This window comes from Chinchilla lanigera, unplaced genomic scaffold (genome assembly GCF_000276665.1).
Source record: "Chinchilla lanigera isolate Chin_1 unplaced genomic scaffold, ChiLan1.0 scaffold00037, whole genome shotgun sequence".
In the NCBI taxonomy this organism is placed as follows: domain Eukaryota; kingdom Metazoa; phylum Chordata; class Mammalia; order Rodentia; family Chinchillidae; genus Chinchilla; species Chinchilla lanigera.
In genome coordinates this window covers 11,887,797-11,906,552 of record NW_004955438.1, presented here as the reverse complement: position 1 = coordinate 11,906,552, position 18,756 = coordinate 11,887,797, and the positions used below count along the sequence as shown (strand labels likewise).

The following is an 18,756-nucleotide window of genomic DNA, read 5'->3' as shown; positions in this document are numbered from 1 at the left end:
CTCAATTTCCTTGTTATATTGAGAAAGCCTGGGTCCTATGATTTTTTTTGTTTTAAACAAAAGACTAATTGTGAGACTCTCCTGCCTGTGTACCTATCCTGTAACTGTAACTTTTACCTGGCCAAGTACTTTAGCAACTTTTAGTTATGGAAATAAGGCGATCAAATTATATGTGCCAATTAGATAAGATCATATTGGAACATTTAAAAATACATGAGTAACTGGACAACCAGAAGATAAAGTGGCACAAGGTGGCCAGCTGTAACCTAAGCAAGGGTGTTTGTGTAAGTCAGACCCAGGTGCCTCATTACCCTCCGGCAAACATTATTACCCCTGTTATCATCGGCAGCACTGAATCACCTGAAAGAAGGTAGAGTGCAAGCTCAGTCCAGAGCCATCACTGGCCACCAGCTCCTCCCTCTCCACTTCTTATATTCATAAAGTCCTCTATTGGCTGGTGAACTTTTAAATTAATGAAGTTTTCATTTATAGAAGAATAATGAATGGTGACTTTTTCTTCTTGTTATATTTACTAGCTTCAAGTCCACTTGCCTTGTAAACTTTTTTTAAAAAGGCCGGGAAAGGGCAGGTTAGTACGCATCTTTGATTCTACCATTTGGTCTTTTTGAAATTTGCTCACGCAATTTTAAGATTGTGAGTGCGTGGCAAGAACTGTTACTTAAAGAAGGAGGAATATATCCACGTTCCAGACCACTTGATCACACCATTGGATATTTCTGTTGCACGGCAGGTGACAGATAAAACCTTTTAAATGTGGTGTCCCAGTTTCGGTAATGAAGTTCTTAGCAGGTACATGGCCAGGGTGAATTTGTTTATCTCTCCATAGAGCCTGAATGTGTGTATGTGATGTGATCTTTTTTTTTTTTTTTTGGTTTTTCTCCGGTACCGGGAACCAAACTCACGACCTTGCGCTTGCCAGGCAGGCGCTTTGCCGCTGAGCTAAATCCCCAGCCCCTGAATGTGTGTATGTGAGTAGAGGGTTTTCTGCCACAGTGTCTGGAACTCATTTGAGTAGTTGTTTGGCTCTTTAAAGTGGGTGTAGCCAGGCTGGTATTAGAAGTGTGCATGGTGATGAACTTCTTGTACTTCTGGTGTGTTTTGTGCTTTGTGAACGTTTGCATTCTTTTCTTTTTTTTCCCCTAAAATACAGAGCTTTGCAAGCTGTAGACACCAGCTTTAACAAAGTTTTCAGCAAGAAAGATACCGCAAGGTGTAATATCAAAAATTCAGAAATAAGACGGAGATGCACGCGTACTACTATAAGCACTATTCGGCATTTTTTCTGGAAGTTGTGTCAATGAAATAAAACAAGAAAAAGCAACAATAGGTTAAAACACTGGAAAGAAAGGAAAAAAACCAATTAGAATTTTTTAAAACTTCTGTTTCTGTGCCCTTTTTTTGCCTGCCTGGGTCGCGTTCTGTGTTTGTGGTTGCAGAGTACTTAAACACCACCCCGCCCCGCCCCCACTTTTTTTTTTTTGACTGAAGGTTTTCCTGGGAAAGAGTAGTGAAATTACTTTACGAGAATCCTATGATTTAGTTGGATAAAAACAATCATTTTAAAGAAGCCGGTTCTTTGGCCTTCTGAGTTGGAGTATGCGGGTGTGCATGTGTGTGGGTGTACGTGTGCATGCGCTCGTGCGTGTGTGTTCCCTTTTCTTTATTAGATCTTGCCAGTGTATCCTTTGACAGTATTTATGAGTAAACATCTTTTGACTTTTGGGGATCATCTTATTATTGATTGTTGTCGGTGCACAAGCTCTGAACTATTCTTGGCTGTCAGGAAAGATAGTCTAGAGAGTTCAAAAGTAACTTTTTTTTTTTTTTTCTCTTGGGTACCGGTAATTGAACTCAGGACCTTGTGCTTGCCAGGCAGGCACTGTGCCGCTGAGCTATATCCCCAGCCCTCAAAAGTAACTCTTTCCAACCCAAACAAACACGTACCCATCTGACGGCTTTGGTGAGATGTGCTTGCTGGGTTTGACCCTGTGGAAGTGACACTGATGGATGTCGGAGCAGGAGGAAAAAACAGCTGGATTGTAGGGTAAAGGGGCAGAGGTCCCTATGAGACCAGAGCTCTGGTTTATTCTGATCAGCTGGTCTTTGTGTGATTCCCAACCCCACTGGACTCCCCCCACAACAGATTTCTCCCAGGGATTAATTTGGTTTTAGCCAGATTTGGGGATTATTTTGGTTTTATTTAGGTGTTAATGCAAGAAGATTACCGATTCTTCCTGTGTAGATTAAAACACACACACACACACACACACACACACACACACACACATAGCCCAACTTCTCCACTATAAATGAAGCATTTCCAATCCTTTTCCTTGTGCTTTAAACAGTGCCTTCCATACCATGTGTGCACGAACACAGCACTGTGGAAGTGTGTGAACAGAGTGTCTTCCGAGGTGTCTGAGCCCTGCAAGAGTGAGGGGGCGTTCACCTCGTCACCAAACTCTGTATCTGAATATCACACAAGTGACCTGGTCATTGTGATTTCCAGATTTCCAGCTTTTAGAACACGTCTGTAAAATAACAGCAAGATTACAGCAGGAGTGGAGCCGATTTGTGTATCTGATATTTAGAGGACACAGCGTGAGTGAGTTTGGAATGTTCCCTGGCTGAGATTATCAGGGATTAGGCATCCAGCCCTGATAGGGTTCCCTGGTCCTCCCTGCCACAGAGGCCCCGCCCAGGGTTGGAGCTGGCGGGGCACGGGGCTCACTGGCCTGGGGCCTCTGGCTAGAGATTATAATCTCTCTGTCTGTCCTTCCTTCTGCTTTTGGGGAAACAGATGCACAATTAGACAGCGAGTTAGATATTTAAAAGATTGGAAACTTGTTAGAAAATTTCTTAAAAATTTTCATTTCTGGAATAATTGCCTATGACAGGAATGAACCGTGAGGTAGCTAGCAAAAATTAGTTGTAATCAGTTTTGCTTTTTCTTTCTTTCGATTTCCTCTTTCCTGTGCTTGGCTGGTTCCTTAGATGATCATTTTAATACTTTCAAAATTTACTAGTTACCCCTGGTATCTTTACAGTATAAAGGACAGAGCTTTAGGGTTAGGGTAAGAGTTGTGAAGTGCTTCCTCTAAAATGGTGTAACTCTCCTCTGCGGTCCCACAGCCCTTTAGTATGTCATCTTTCAGAGTGCTTATTGTCTGTCTTCCACCAGAATTTCTAGCTGGGATTATCAGGGTTAGGGTTAGGGTTAAGATTAGACAGAATGTTAGATAGAACCTAAATGCCTTTAGGAATCCCGGACTGTGAACTTTTTTTTCTTTTTTGAGACAGGATCTCGCTGGATAGTTCAGGCTGTCCCTGAAGTCACTATGTAGCCCAGGCTGGCCTCAAATTTGTGGCAATCCTCCTGCCTCAGCCTCCCGAGTGCTGGGATTACAGGTGTGTGCCACCATGCCCAGCTAAACATTTTGTTGTGATTCTCCCTCACCCATTTGGAAGCCAGTGCCAGGACACCATGGTCATGTGTTAGAATAACCTTTCTCTGTGTCCTTCCTCCATATCATCTAACTTTTGTGCCCCTCTCTGGCAAAGAGGATAATTAAGTACATTAACTGCTCCTTACATGTTGGATATGGAATTAGGTTCGTTGTACAGCTTTTTATCCCAAGAAACCCAAGGTGACTCTTGGGAAGAGAGCATCATCTGTAAGAAACAGGTGTAGAGGCCAGGCCTGGTGGTGCACACCTGTAATTCCAGTGCTCAGGAGGCTGAGGTAGGAGGATTGATGAGTTTGAGGCCAGCCTGCTTTACAAAGTGAGTTCTAGGCCAGTCTGAACTGCATAGTGAAACTCTGTCTCAAAACTACAAACAAAGCAAAACAAAAACAGAAAACCCCACAAGTATAGACACTGAAATCCAAGAGTTCCCCCAGAAACACAGCAGTTGAGCAGTATAGACAAGAACTATACAGGTTGAGCTCCCTGTGCACAGGAGTGTTTTCCTTACTCTTCTCCAGGAAAGCATTGGCAGTGCCCTTGTCCCTCTCAGGGGGCAGGAGTTGGTCTGTGGTGTTTGGCTCTCCCCATCTTGGAAGATAGAAAGTGTGACCCTGAGGAGGGGACTCTGTGCAGGTGGATGGTGGCCAGGTGGGGAGGTTTGTGAGGAGAGCCCAGTGTCCCGGAGGCTGGTGGGTCCCGGTGGGGTGGCCCAGGTGGAGGAGAAGGGGTTGCCTTGAACAGCCGCCATGGGAACCAGCAGGTCCGCTGGAGGCTGGTGTGAGAGTCCGTGTGTATGTGTGTGTGAGTGTGTGTGTGAGTGTGTGTGTGTGTGTGTGTATGTACAACCTGTGTGTGCGGTTTTAGCGCTTTCCTCTCTCTCAGGCCTCATCTTTTCTCTCTTCTGTTGTCCCACAACCCTTGACTAGCTTATGTCATCAGAGCACTTATGGTCTATCTTCTAGAACTTCTATATCCTGAGAATATAGACCCTGCCTCTGGGTCTCAGCACCCTGCCCGGGGCCTCACCCTAGCAGCTCTTTCCACTGAATTGATCTGCTTCAAGAGGAGATGCAGGAGGCATCCTTTCCTTGGGGCCATGGCTGTTTGAGTGGGTCTGTGGCCCGGTGAAGTCGGGATTGTGGTCTGGTGGTGTGGTGGGTACTGAGGATGACTTCTGGCCTCTCCCTGCCATACTCCTCCTATTGCCCTTCCTCAGCCCTCTGTCTTCCCTCCTTCCCTATTTCCTTTAAGGCCAGCTTGGCCTTGAGGAGCTCAGCAGGAGCTGGGTCAGAAAAGAGGAGGAGCCAGCTTGGGGGGAGGAGGAGAGGCCACTCCGGGTGGGGTACAGGAGGCTGCACTGGGGAGCCCCTGGAGTGAGTGAAGTATCCATAGTGAAAGAAACCCGGGCTGCCCACGAGACTGCAAGCCTGACTCCCAGATCCTGGGGAAGTTTGTGTGTGCCACGCAGAATGGCACTGCGATGGAAATGCTCACTCTGGAGTCCCCTCTCCGAGTGTCATTTGGTGACAAATGAGTGGATCTTATCAGTTCCAACTTCCAGGGCAGCCCTGGGATGCCTGGGGGCACAAGGGTGCTGAGGCACAGCCACCCCAGCTAGGAGACCGTTCCCTCCTCTGAGGTTGATTCTTCCTCCTGGCTGCCCGCCCAGCTTTCTCCTCTAAATCAGGCCTTGCTTCTCCCTGCCCAGAGCACCCTGGAGGACAGGACCTTTCAACTGTGGGAAGGAGGGACCTCTGTTACGAAAGTGATGATCATAACTCTGAGGCACCCGGGGGGCTGTGACAGAGGGAGAAGATGTGACTCAGAGCCAGTGGCTTTCTCCAGGCCCCACGTCCCTCCTGACTCCAGTTCTTTGCTTTGTTCTATTTTGATCCTTGCATTTGCACTCTGCTTCCACCTTAATGCATCTGATGCAGAACGCTTCCTTTGGACCAAGAAAAGCACTGTCAGACAATGGAAAACAAGTAGCAGTGTACAGTGGTTTTTTTTTTTTTTCCTGGTGAAATTCACATCGTTTCATAATTTGACAAGTACCTGATTCATCAGGGCAGGGACTGCATAGTTTGGAGCTGGCTATTTAATATTTTCATTACCTTCATCACAATGAGAGTTAATTACTATGTGCCTAGTACAGTATTAATCTCATTGAATCCTTACAACAGTCTTGTAGAGCAGGTATTATTATACCGCTTGCATTTTATAGATGAGGAAACCGACGCTCAGAGCAGTTAAGTACCTTGCTTAAGGACCCACAGCTGGGAAGTTGAAAGTGTAATAATGTGCTTCCGCTGACTCTACGGATATGAGGTCCTGGCTCCGCTAAATGGTAGTGTTGATGATGGGTCCTGTATGGTGTATTCACAGAGCGTAGAATGATGGGACTTTGGGATGATCTGTTCTGATCACATGATTCATGGAGCAGGAAGTAGACCCAGGGAAGGAAAGTAAACTGCACATATATAGTGCTTGCTCTGGGCAGTGATAGTGAGCACAGGCCGATACACAGTGTTCTTACTGCTGAGGGGCTTAACTTATCCTAGTCTGTGTCTCCCAGGTATCTCTCTTCCTTTGCAGCACTTGACTTACAGTTTTATTGGCGCTCTTTTCTAGCAGTTGCACAGAACCAGGCCCAAATCTCTTATCTTAGCCTCCAAAGATCCTTTACCTGGTTCCTTAATTCTCAGAACCATAGAGCTTTTAAGTCTGAGTCCTGAGTGCAAGTACTGAGCTGCGGGCCAGAGGACAGCAAACTGTGGACTTTGTTTTTGTAAATAAAGTCTTATGGCAGCACAGCCGTCTCTGATTGCTCTTGTGTTGTAACGGCAGAGTTGAGTTGTCACAACAGAGACCAGGTGACCTACAAAGATGAAAATATAACCCCTCTGGCACTTTCAAGATAATTTGACCAACCCTTGCTGTAGAGAAACCAGTTGCTATTAAACCTCAAAAGCCAGACCACCTCCGATCTTCCTTTCATGCTGCTGAGCTTTCGCTGAAAAGGTGGGGGTCGTGAGGGTAGAGCGGAGGCACGATGGGTGGCTGTGTCCAGTAAGTTCTTTCCAGTGCCTTACTCGGGAGATCTTAATAGACCGGCAGTCTCAAAGAGGATATGTTCAATAAAACGATGGATTTTCCCCATCGCCCAGTTTTGGACCCAGTGAAAACTCAGACTAAACCTTTAGTTTTCTTTTTTCTGTCTTTGCTACTTCTAACCCGTTCCCAGGCCCACCAGGTTATGCACTATGATCTGAACTTGTCCCTCTCTACCCCCACTGCCCTCACCTGAGCCAACGCCCCACGGTCATCTTGGGCCTGGATGCTGTCGCGGATCCAGACACATCTCTGCAGGCCCTCTTGCCTCTTCCAACCCATTTATTGTCCACCCAGCAGCAGCTTCCTGTCTTTTATCTCATCAGTCTCTATTTCCTTCCCAGCAGGTAGTACCGTCTGTTATGATTTTGTTATTTATTTCCTATTCTACTCACTGTGGTCTTTCCCCTCTGGAATCCACACTTCATGAGGGCGGGCAGTCACTGTTTTGTGGTGTTTTTCTTTCTTACCTTGTCCTCCTGTCCTCCGTGGTACCTGGCAGGTAATGGTGCCCTATGAATGAATGGATGGATGGATGAATGAATTAATGAATGCATGAGCGAATGGATAGACAAGCCAGTGAATGAGGTGGGTAGTGTTGGAGCCATCCTCAGAAAAGGCAGAAGAGAGACATCAAAAGGTATCATTTCAATTCAAGAATACATACCCAGCTCCCTCCTCCATTTGGGTCCTACCTCTTTGTTTTCTCCAAGCGCAACTTCTGAGCATCACATTGAGTATGTGCTCCATTCCTACAACCAGAGGGATTGATTTCCAGAAGTGCTTGCTGTGAGGAAAAGAACGCTGGGACCCATTCCTAGACAACATTAACCCAGCTTCCCAGGAGAAGTGCTTGTTACCTTGTGATCAGAATTACTTGTATATACACATAACACATTTCACAATACATCCTATAGAGGGTTCTGTTTTGTTCTGTCCTTTCTATTCTATTCTATTCTGTTTTGATTCTGCTCTGTTCCCTTAAAATAGTACTGATTGTGATGATCACATTAATTTCATGATGTTTCATGGCTCACAGTTTGATGAACAATGTTTAAAGGATGGAACTTTCTCTCAGGAATTCTCAACCTAGCAAAGGACCCAGACTTGAAGGTCACTATCAGACTGACTGATAAGTGCTTATAGTACAGGTGTGCAGTTCTGGGACATGTGACACAGACAAATGAGTCTGCAGAGATGGTCCCTGGGTTGAGATCTCTCCAGAGACCTAGGGGGGAAGTTTTTACCTTTAGATGTTAGATATAATTTTGTTGTTGTTATTTTAAAAAAACATTTTCCATTAATCACTTCTGTCTACAATATAGACTCTTCTTGTTTTGTTTTTACTCTTGGGTATTGATTTTTTTAAAAAAAATATTAACAGCGCTGTCTGTTATTCTTTAGGTATCTTTTAATTGGCCTCATCTTTATCTTACTCATTTTTTTCCTCATCCTATTTTTCTTTGGAGTATAAAATACATATACATAAGGAAAATGCATCTATATATCTATATCTATATGCAGTTTTGTTTTCCTTTATTATTTTGAATTCCTTAGCACTTAATTGTGCATGGCCTTCAGTTACTTCCCATTTAAAAAAGAAAGGTTGGGGCTGGGGATTTAGCTCAGCGGCAAAAGCGCCTGCCTGGAAAGCACAAGGTCGTGAGTTCGGTTCCCGGTACCGGAGAAAAAAAACCAAAAAAAAGAAAGGTTGCACATTCTTGTCTTAGATGAGATGCAGATATTTTTATAAAAGCTCTGCCTCTCAAACTTATTACACAGTTCTAATCAAATTATGTCCTTCTCTTCCCTCTGAGGGGCATTCAGTATCATTCTTCCTGGCCTTAGAGACCTAGCACCCTGTCCTCTGTCCATTTCCATTTTAGAGTTTTCAAGTAAACCTTTGTACAATTTGGAGCTGTCACTCGAAGCCAAGGAGAAAGCTTGACAGTGAGGTACCCTACCAGCCTGTGGGGTGCCCCAAGCTCAGCCTGACTCTTGGCCCTGGAAGATGATCAGAGGCCTTGACAGGATCCCCATGGATGTGTCCCTAAGAAGCATTTTGTTTGTTTTCTTTCTTTGGAATGCTAGAAATTCTAAGTATGAGATATACTGAAATGTGAGTCTGCTTTATTAAAAAAAAAAAAAAAAGCAAACTTCTCACTATAAAAGGCAGAAGGGGTCAAGGTAGGAACCATTTCTTATGATCCGAAGTTTGAGAACATTTCTCCAGTTAAGGAGTGCTAGAGTACATTTGGCCACACATACCGACCAAATTTGGAATTAAACCTCAGCTCATAATGACCACAATATGAAGACCTGGGCAAAAGGAAACTTCTACTAGCCATGCTGTTACGAGTCAGTGACTTTGCCTTCCTGAGCAACGGAGATGTCACAGTGGCCCATGCCCGCGGTGCAGGATGCATAGAAGGCAGATGAAGGGAGTGATGATCATAACGAATGTTGGAAAGCTCATCAAGATCTTGCTAAGCCCAGACCAACAGCATGTGAGAGCAGAAAGCCATTTTATCCTCACTTGCTGGAAACCCCTGCCACTGGCACTGTTGGAAGAAAATGCCTCAGAGTGGAGTTAATGAGATATTGTCCAGTCATGTTTTTTTTTTTTTTGTCAAGGAAGAGATCTTTATGACGCCACTTGCCTTACACCGGGTTCCTGTAGGTAAGGCCACTTTGCTACGTATATTCTGTCACATCTCTGGGCCTCATCCGTGACTCTTACCAGGGAGGGAGCTGAGACTCCCTGCGGTACCATGAGTTGTAGGCAAGCGATGGCTGTGTAGCTCCACACCACCCTTCCTTGTTTGGTTACTTCATGGTTGCTCTGCACAAATCTGCGGGTTTATTCTGGGTAGTTTCTGAATGGTGGGGTAGCATAGTAAATGAGATACTTAGGTTGGGGTTAGGAGAAACCACATTCTTGGCTTCTAGTTAGTTACCTGTGAGGCTCGTTGCTTTTCACTGCTTTGTCTTAGGTCTTTTTGGTGTAAGATTAAATTGACGCTCTCTAAAAGTCACCTTGATGAAAACAAAAGCCTTTACTTTCTCAGGACTGAGGTAATTTCACTGTAGAAAGGCTTGCAGCTCAGCCGTGGCCCTCCGTGTGGCTTAGGCCATGCTTGTGTGCATGGGAGGGAAAAGCCCGTCCCCTGGCTCGGTGCTCCCTGGGAGCCATTGATGATAGACTCAGGCCACCCCCTTCAGATGATGGAGGAGCTGACTGGCTCTGCTGGTTTGTTTTACTTTAGCCAAATTTGGTAATTCTTGGTCTTCCCTGTCCTCAACTATTTCTTCACTCCTTACCTTTTTGACTTTCTTCAGAAAGTACGCTACAGAGCTTTTTCCACAGGAAAAGAAGAAAGAACCAGGGCAGTGATTGCCTCTTTTACTTGGGAGGCCTCATCAGATTCTGTGAACCATTCTAGACTTGAAAATATGTACAGAAAGACAGGCCACATATGGCCCAGGGAGATAGCACAGCAGCACAGCACCTGCCTGGCAAGCTCAAGGTCCTGAGTTCGATTCCCGGTACCAAAAAAAAAGGCCACGGAGGAACATTAAATTTTCTAAAGCTGGCATTTTTCATGTCTTTAACATTCAGATTACACTTGGAGCATCAGTGTGCAGCATAGACAGGTCCGCCTGATCCAGGTCCGTATCATGTCAGGCTTGTGCCTGGGGCTGGGTGACTGGCGTGGTCCCTTGCACCAGTCTCTCGCTGAGACTTTGTACAACTCCTCTATTCCCAGTGCACCCCACACAGTTAATTCCACCTGTGCTGCTGTGCGCTGACGTTATTGATAATATTTTAAATGTTTATGTATTCGAATAAATAAAGTTTGCAAGAACAGTACTTGAACTGATGGCTATAATATATAAATTTTAAAAGTGCTTTAAAGATTTTAGAAATAACTTACGTTTAATGTTCCTTTCATGGGGTCCACTTGGACACCCCCTCCCCCCCTCGCGCCCACGTTTTGGCCATGAAATGGTTGTCTTGTTTGCTGTCCAAATGTCGGAAGACAACATTAGTCTTGCTATTGTGTGGCAGTTGTGTGAGAAAGTGGCGGAAAGCTTGGGTAGGTGTGGGTTTGGGTAATTTAACTTCTTTTCTTTACAAATCAGTAAATATTTACAGATGACTTTATCAAACAGTTTGGGTACATTCGTCACTTGAAAGCCTGCATTTAGAGAGGGACTGCCCGTCAGTCTGTTGCCAAATAGTTCCAGTAGAGTTCAGAGGCAGCTAGGTTTTTTTGAATATGCTGATCAAACTACATGCCTCCATCCAGCCTGCAAGTGAGTCCCTGAGGAAGCTTCCCTCCATGGACCAGTTCTAGAAAATTTGCATTTTAAAGTTTGACTTCTAAAGGTTCAATTCTTATAGGCAGGAGCATGTTGCAGTGAACTGAGGAATCCAAAAAATAAATATTGGATCCTGGCTGAAGTTTCCCGTTGTTTGCCTGAGATCTTTTGTTTCCTGGGGAAGATAATTACACAATTCCTTTCCAAGCGTCAATGTTGCTCTTTTGTGAGCAAGTTGGAATAAAACAAGTGGGTCATTTTCCATTTTTGTAAAATGGTCCCAATATAAGGTTGTTTAAAAACATAACTCTAATTTTTAGAGCAGAGATGGAGTTTTGTGGGTATGTCGGCCCACTTTTTTCTTCAATATTTGAGAAAAATTAAAGCTTTTTAGGAGAGAACACGTATTCTTCAAAATGGACACTGAAAGATAAAAGAGTCTCATTTTTTTCGAATGGGTTTGAGAGAAAGATTATATTATGGTGTCAACATAATCTAAAAGAAGAACATGTTCATTTGGTCTGTCAGACCTAATACAAGGAAGATTGAAGAGTATTTTATGGTGTTCTATTGTCAGCACGATGTTTAAGTCAACAAATGAATGAGAACCTTTTAAGAATGATGGTAATGCTGTATGTCTACTTTTCTATTAATGCTTTCATATTTTAATTTCCTTTGCAGAGTATTGGGAAAGGGTCATTGTGGTGCATAGACCCAGAGTATAGACAAAATCTAATTCAGGCTTTGAAAAAGACACCTTACCACCCACCTCCCACTCCTCAGGCATATCAAAGGTAAGCAATTCAGACTTTTCTGACTTTTTTTTTTCCGGTCTACTGAAATTGCGTTATTTTAGCAGAGACAGGCACTGAAACCAATTTAAAAGGCTGTATGAGATTTTAAAAATAACTGCAGCTAAATGAGAAAGAAATTAAGTGTTATTAGGAGGCAGATCCATTGTTGTATTTCCTGCAAACCTTACCGCTTCTGCTGCTTCGAAGAAAAGTGTTTCCAGAAGGCTCCATCGTGGGTAAAATAATGTCTTCCTGGGTAGAAACATTTACAAAGACAAGTTGACAGCTTTCAGATCTCTGTGTGTTACGTTTTGTTGGGAAGAACACACTGGAATGGTCAAGCAAGTGATTCCGTCTTCCTATACCCTGGCCAGTCTCCACGGATGTTGAGAAGCCGCCTTGAGTTGTTGTGGGTCCTGGTCTCCATGTAGACGGTGCTCCTGAGTGATAGTTTTGTTGTGGTTACTTGGCGTTTGCTTCTTCAAGGACAGCAGAGAACAATGGAGACCTTTTCCCTCCTCACATGGTCATTTGTTTTGAGACTGTGAGGTCATGAGTACTGTTTTTACAAATATATAATTGGAGGATTAAACACCTTGTCACTTTTTAGATAAGCATATTAATGTTCCATTCCAAGAAAGAGCCATAGAACACAGAAGCAAATTTGAAAGTGGATTTTTTCTATACATTATGCTTGACTGTGGGTACTTCCCTGACACAACAAAAAATTTTTAAAAGATGCCTAGAAATGTTTCTATTGTAACCACATAGTTAAGACACATAATCCTTGGTTCATGTTAATTGGGAATGGCACGGTGTCAGAGATTTCAGGAGTTCTCTAGTCCACTTCTTGCAGATTTTTTCCCCGAGCCTGATGTTTGTGCTGCAGGAAGGAGCACAGAGCAATTCTCTGAAACGGCATTAATGAAGTTCTTGTGCTTCTCAGTTGAGAAGCATTCCATCACAGACCTTAGACAATCAGTCTTCAGCTAGAGACGGGGAGGAACAGCTGGGCTCTCTGAGTAGACTGCTGTATGTCTGCCTTTGCTAGGCGATTAGCGTGATGGTAGCCATAGCAACCAGAGCATCTCCATAGTAACGCGTAGCCGAGACAGGTGCAGTTGCATCACAAGGCTGTTTGTTGCCTGGCAAAAGGACAGGCCATTAGTACTAAGATATACGCTGTTGCCTTAGAAACAAATAACCCTACATAGCAACTACAGTTGGTTTGCAAGGTTTGAAAAAAAAAAAAAAAGGTTGTAGCAGCTTTTGTCTGTGTTCATAAAAATCACTGGAAGCATACTTTATTTGAAATGACAACTTGAGGTCATATAGCTGTAGGAGATAAAATGGGATTTTCCAGAGCAGCCCAGCCGACATGGTAGAAATGTCCAGAAGGGCAGAGCCATATGCTTAGCTTTCTTCTTATGGCTGTAGCCACTCCCAGATGGAAAAGAACTAGGACTGGAGTAGCGAATCGCTGATGTATGGGGTTGGTAGAGGACACAGCACTGATTATTGAACTATTTCCCAGATCCTCGTGTTCCCTTGTCAGTCTTTTCCCCTGATTCTCCAAGCCTCATGGAATATAGTTGCCTTTCCAGGGTGTCCCTGGGAAGTATTTCACATCCCTTTGCTTCTAGCAAGTTAAGAACATAAGTGCTATTCACTGAGTCATATCATTGGTTCATTTAGGCCACTATTTTGTTGCCAAATGTGACCCCAAGGGAAACACAGTGATTATTTAATAATTTGAAGGATTATAGGAGAGCTCTGGGGCTTGCAGGAAGACTGCATACTCAGGCATGAGGCTCTGTAAGCTGGCCTTAGCCTAATGACTTCCTTTGAGTTTTTAATATAGCATAGAAATGTAGATGAACCAGAGCTTCCATAGTGAAAATAATTTCCAGTGAGTACTTCAGATCCTGTCTGTCACCTGCAGTTCCTTTTCTCCCAGTTGACGAGGGGGAGGGGAGAGGAGGGGGTTTCTACCACTTAACTTAGGCAGGTGCTTAGGTTTCACCTGTGTCCAAGTCCCTGGCTGTGGAGTGACGGGGGAGGTCAGATTGCATCTCGCCTTTTCCATGTCTTAGCTCTATGAGAGCGCCTCTCTGTGCTGGAGACTGTCATGCTTTCCTCCAAAAGCCTAGCGTTTGCTTCGGGATCCTCCGGTGTGTGAAATTATTATACTAAAGCTATGTGATTATATGGGCGATTATATGGTATTTCTATGGCTTACGATGGTACAATGTTCAGCTCAGTGCTAAGCTACTGGCCCACTTGTTGATTGACTCTGGGAAGATTAAGGTGGAACAAAGCAAGTCATTAAATGGGGGGACCAAAAGTTGCTGAGTGGGCATGATCTGGCCGGGTCCACGGTGATTCAGGGAATCATCTGTCAGCCTTTGTAGGGTTGCTGTGAAGGGCACCTGGGAGGGAAGCGCTTGGCTTCCGTGGAGCTGGTGCTTAGTGTAGGAAGGTGGTGATTAGACTAGATGGGCGGCTATCGCTGGTACTTGCAGGTGTGCTTGGCAGTGGCACCGAGGTGAGCTGCAGGTGGCCATAAACTGGAGGGAAAACAAAGCATCTGAGAACACGACCCCACACTATGTGCACCTCTAGTCGAGTCCTGCATATGGAGGGTGTTGACTTGTGTCCCTGTCTTCCTTCTTCGTCTTCTTTTTTTGTGTGTGTTTTTGAGACAGGGTCTCACTATGCAGTTCAAGCTGGCTGTGAGCTCACTTTGTAGCCCAGGCTGGTCTTGAACTCACAATGATCCTCCTCCCTCAGCCTCCCAAGTGCTGGGATTACAGGGGTGCATCACCACGCCCAGCAGCCCCTGTCTTGCACTGTGCCCTTTCAGGTGTCTGTGAGGATGTTCCTCTATCCTGCCTTTTTTTATAACACCAACTCTGTGAGTTGTTTTTAACTGAATTGCAGCTTGCTCAATCACGTTAATCCTTGTGTAGTTTCCTTGCGCTGCTGTAACAAAGTCCTACAAATAAATGTCTCAAACAGCAGGAATTTATGACACTACTCCCCCCTCCAGTTCTGGAGGCTAGAAGTCTAGATCAGTGTGTCAGCAGGGTTGGTTTCTGCTGACACGGCCAGGGAGAATCTGGTCTTGCCTCTCCCTTGTCTTCTGGTGCTGGCAATCTTTGGTGCTCTTGGGTTGTAGAAGCACCACCCTCACCTCTGCCTCTACCTTCACATGATGTTTGCCCTCTGTGCTGTCTGTCTCTGAACTTGTCCTTCCAGAAGGACATGGGTTGTATTGGGTGAGCGACCTATCTTATTCTAACATGGCCTCATTTTAACTTCTCCAACGACTCAATTCTCAAATTAGGTCAGTTGTGACATACTGGCAGATAAGACTTAAACACACCAATCTTACGGGGGTATAAGTTAACGCTTATTTCTCCTCCCCTTTAAAGTGAGACATTTTTGTGGATAAAAATATGGAAAAGCAGAAAAAAATGTTCAAAACAAAATGTGGTGGGGTGTGTCAGGGCAAGAGAATCAATCCAAAATTGCTTGATTAGCCAAGCTAGGGCGATTGGAGCAATGAAGTAAATACTTACTGCGTTGTAATCCAAAGTATCAGTATGAGCCCATACTAATGTAAAAAAATGAAAAGAGGAGAGAAAAGATAAATTTCCCAGAGAGAAGAATTCCAAGTAATGTATGTGGCTATTCCTGCATTTAGGGCTGAACATAACTCCCCGCGCTCTGAGGGGCTGCACTTAATGACTTGCTTGCCAAGTGTGGAATATGGGAAGTGTCTTACTTTTTTCTTGTTCCTGAGACAAAACACCAGACTCCCAAAATTAAGGAAGGAAAGGTTTATTTAGCTCACAGTTTGTGGAGGTTTCAGTCCGTACTCGGCTGGCTCCAAGGCAGGGTGGCACATGGCAGAGGGCAACAGTTCAGGGCGGCAGAAGATAGCAAAAGCAACATGAGTAAAAATGGGAGGAGCGAGAGAGCAAGACTTTCCCTCCCTTATATTGTATGTTGGCTGCCCATCTCAGGGCGGGTGTAGTACTCACACCCGTAATCCTAACATTGGACCATGAATCTATCATAAACTGTAGAAGCCTGCCCCATGACTGCATGAGGCTTTGCGGGGACAGCTAGACACAAACCATAACAGGAAGAAATGGGAAGGTAAGCTTGTTGTAGAAAAACCTGGCAAACCACCTACCTATTAAAGCTGACATCGCTGGTTGATGGGGACTTGATAGCAGATACCTTTAACAGGCTGTCAGGAACTTGGCTCACCACTTCTGTGGCTGTGTTACTCAGCTGACTGTCACCTTGACAAAGGCTTGAGATAAACAAACTTGTAAGGAGGAAATGTTTAGTTTGGCTCCTGGTTTCGGTCTGTGGTCACCTGGTCCTGTCATTTGGGGCCTGTGGCAATAGACTGTATCATGGCAGGAGTACCTGGTGGGGAGAGCTGCCCATCTTATTATGAATGGAAAGCACAGTGGTGGAGGAGCTGGGGACTCTTGATAGCCCTTTGCTTGTGCCCCACTGACCTGCCTGTCTCCCACAGGTCCCACTTCCTGAAGTTTCCACCACCTCTCAGCAGTGCCCTAGTCTGGCAACCAAGCCTCTGGCACAGTTGTGGCGAACCTGTGGCACTCGTGCCGCAGTGGGCAGTGGGCTGTTTGTTATCATTAAAAACTCAGAAAGGTTCGCCATCATATATGGTTCTTTGGGGGACATATAAGAACCAAATCATAACACTAGTCATAACACTTGTAACCTTACTGTAATGCATGGGTGAAATATCAGACCCAGATTTTGTCCTCTAGGGAGACTATTGTACGAAATACGTACCTGATGAGCACTCCTCCCAGCTGTCAAGGTCATCACAAACAAGGGAAGTCTGAGAAACAGTCACAGACCAGAGGATGCCTAAGGAGGTGCGATGACTAACCTGATCTTGGATGCCATCCTGGAACAGAAAAGGACGCTAGGGACAAAGTAGTGAAATATGAATAAATTGCGCAGTTTAGTTCAAAGTAACGTGCCAGTGTTGGTTCCTTAGTTATGGAAAATGTCCCACAGTAGTGTAAGATGTTCACGTTGTGGGAGACTGAACGAGGGGGTATGGGAGCTCTCTGTGCTACTTCTGTAGCTTTTCTGCTTGAAGCAACAGAGGTGCAGCTCTTAAAGCACGGGATAGTTGAGTTTATCAGTTATATCTGCTTTAAACGTCGAGATCATTTTCGGTGTAAGAAAAGTGGCATGTGCTTCACCAAGCAGTTGCCTTCCTACTTTCCTGTCTCGCGTGGTTTCCGTACATTTCAAGAGCTGACTGCCAGGGCCTCTTGCTTTGACTCATTCTCTGTGTCCCTGTGATTTGGGTACCACAATTCTTGACACTTTGTCTTTGTGAAATGGTGCCCACCTGGCTTTGTGGAGTCCTCAGGGCTAAGCTCAGTGAAATAGGGTCACATCAAGACCAAACCCACCAGCCGGAGGACTTTGCCAGGGTCAGGCATGTGGGCTTTGGGTTCTAGATGGGAAAAGAGGAGGGAGAGGTGTTATTTGGCTGCCTTGTCTATACCCCCTCAGGAAAGTTCAGTTAGCTGCTTTAATATTTAGCGTGCTACCTATGCCCCTCCTTCCTTGGTATGGCGTTTCTCATCAAAGGTTGTGCATATTTTTATATGTAGATGTTGCCAAGTTACCTATTGATTCTACACTTTGGGTCCCAACTCCACTTCCACCAATTTTTTTAAAGGAAATACCCGTTTGCTAATTCCTCTCAGTGTCTGATGGTTACATGGAGGTCATTTTCCCATGGGTGACTCCCCTTTTGTGATCTTGATACCTTATCATGGGACATTTAAACATCACCCTAGGAGGAGGTGGGGATTATAGCTCAATGGTAGAGCACTTGCCTAGCGAGCCTGACACCTTGGATTCAGTTGTCAGCACTGCAGACAAAAAAAACTACAATACTAGATTAATGCCCGGTAAATCATTGATACTGTCATAATAATGTTTATGAAGGCAGATTGTTGTAAAAGGTGAATATATGTGGATCTTCCGTGATAGCTTTACTGGTATAGGCACTAGGGCAAAGTCAGTTTAAAGAAAAACATTTGAATCCTCTTTAACCATAGGTGAGGAACAGGTTTTGTGATTCATCAGTGTGATTTATTGAATTTCCTGGGTGATCAGTTTTTAGAGCATGGAAATTCTAATTTGGGAGCCAAAGCCATCATAGTTTTTATTGTTGTTGTTGTTTTCGGTAGATTCAAAGAAATCTCAGCGCTTTATGTGTGTTTTTTCTGTATGGTGCATCAGCCACACTTAGGCTTTCAGAAATCCATTAAAAGGGGGTCTTCGTTCTCCACTGTACCTTCCATTTTTTTATTTAAAAAGTCTTTGCTCCAAAAATAATGATGTCTTTTTTTGTTTGTTTGGTTTATTTTAATGTACCTTCACATGTGTGAAGTTGGAAAACGTATAAGAATTTTGATGATGTAGGAGTGTATTTTTTTTGGATGACTTTTTCTAAAGTTTGCAAAATATTTCAAGAAAGTTTCTTTGGCTCTCAGTTTTTTTAAAGAAAAAAAAAATATTCCCAGGCATTTGCATCTATTTGTGCTTCTCTTTATTTCTTTGGAGCAATTTAATGAGCCACAAAAAATACATTAACGGATTCTCCAAAGGTTTTAGCCTTTTCAATATTGAAGTTCTTAATGAAAATGGTTGCTTTTTTAATGTTGACTCAGCAAAAGGTTTTATTTTATTATCCTGCCTACAACCCTATTTATGTGCTCTGTCTTTATAATTCTTTAATGCCTACATAAAGTAATACTACTAAGGGTGCAGAAGTTGTACAGAGCAGTCATTGCATATTGCAATGAACTCAGTCATTTGAACCCTTCCACGCTTTTTAATGCTAGAGATTGAGCCCAGGACCTCCAGCGTGTTTATAATCCATTCTTTACCAGGTAAATAATCTGGTCTGAAATAAAATAAATAAAATAGTCTGAAAGAATGAGGCTGGTAGTAGATGA

The 18,756-nt window shown here is 44.1% G+C and overlaps 1 protein-coding gene across 4 annotated transcripts in view; it reads left to right on the top strand.

The window, feature by feature from the left end:
• The window catches only part of Foxn3 (forkhead box N3), a 405,623-nt gene that overhangs the window by 219,633 nt on the left and 167,234 nt on the right, over positions 1–18,756 (top strand). For all 4 annotated transcript variants that reach the window (XM_005390273.2, XM_013517169.1, XM_005390271.2 and 1 more), the window contains one exon: positions 11,604–11,716. In XM_005390273.2, the coding sequence (XP_005390330.1) occupies positions 11,604–11,716 (113 nt within the window). The remainder of the gene's footprint in view (positions 1–11,603; positions 11,717–18,756) is intronic.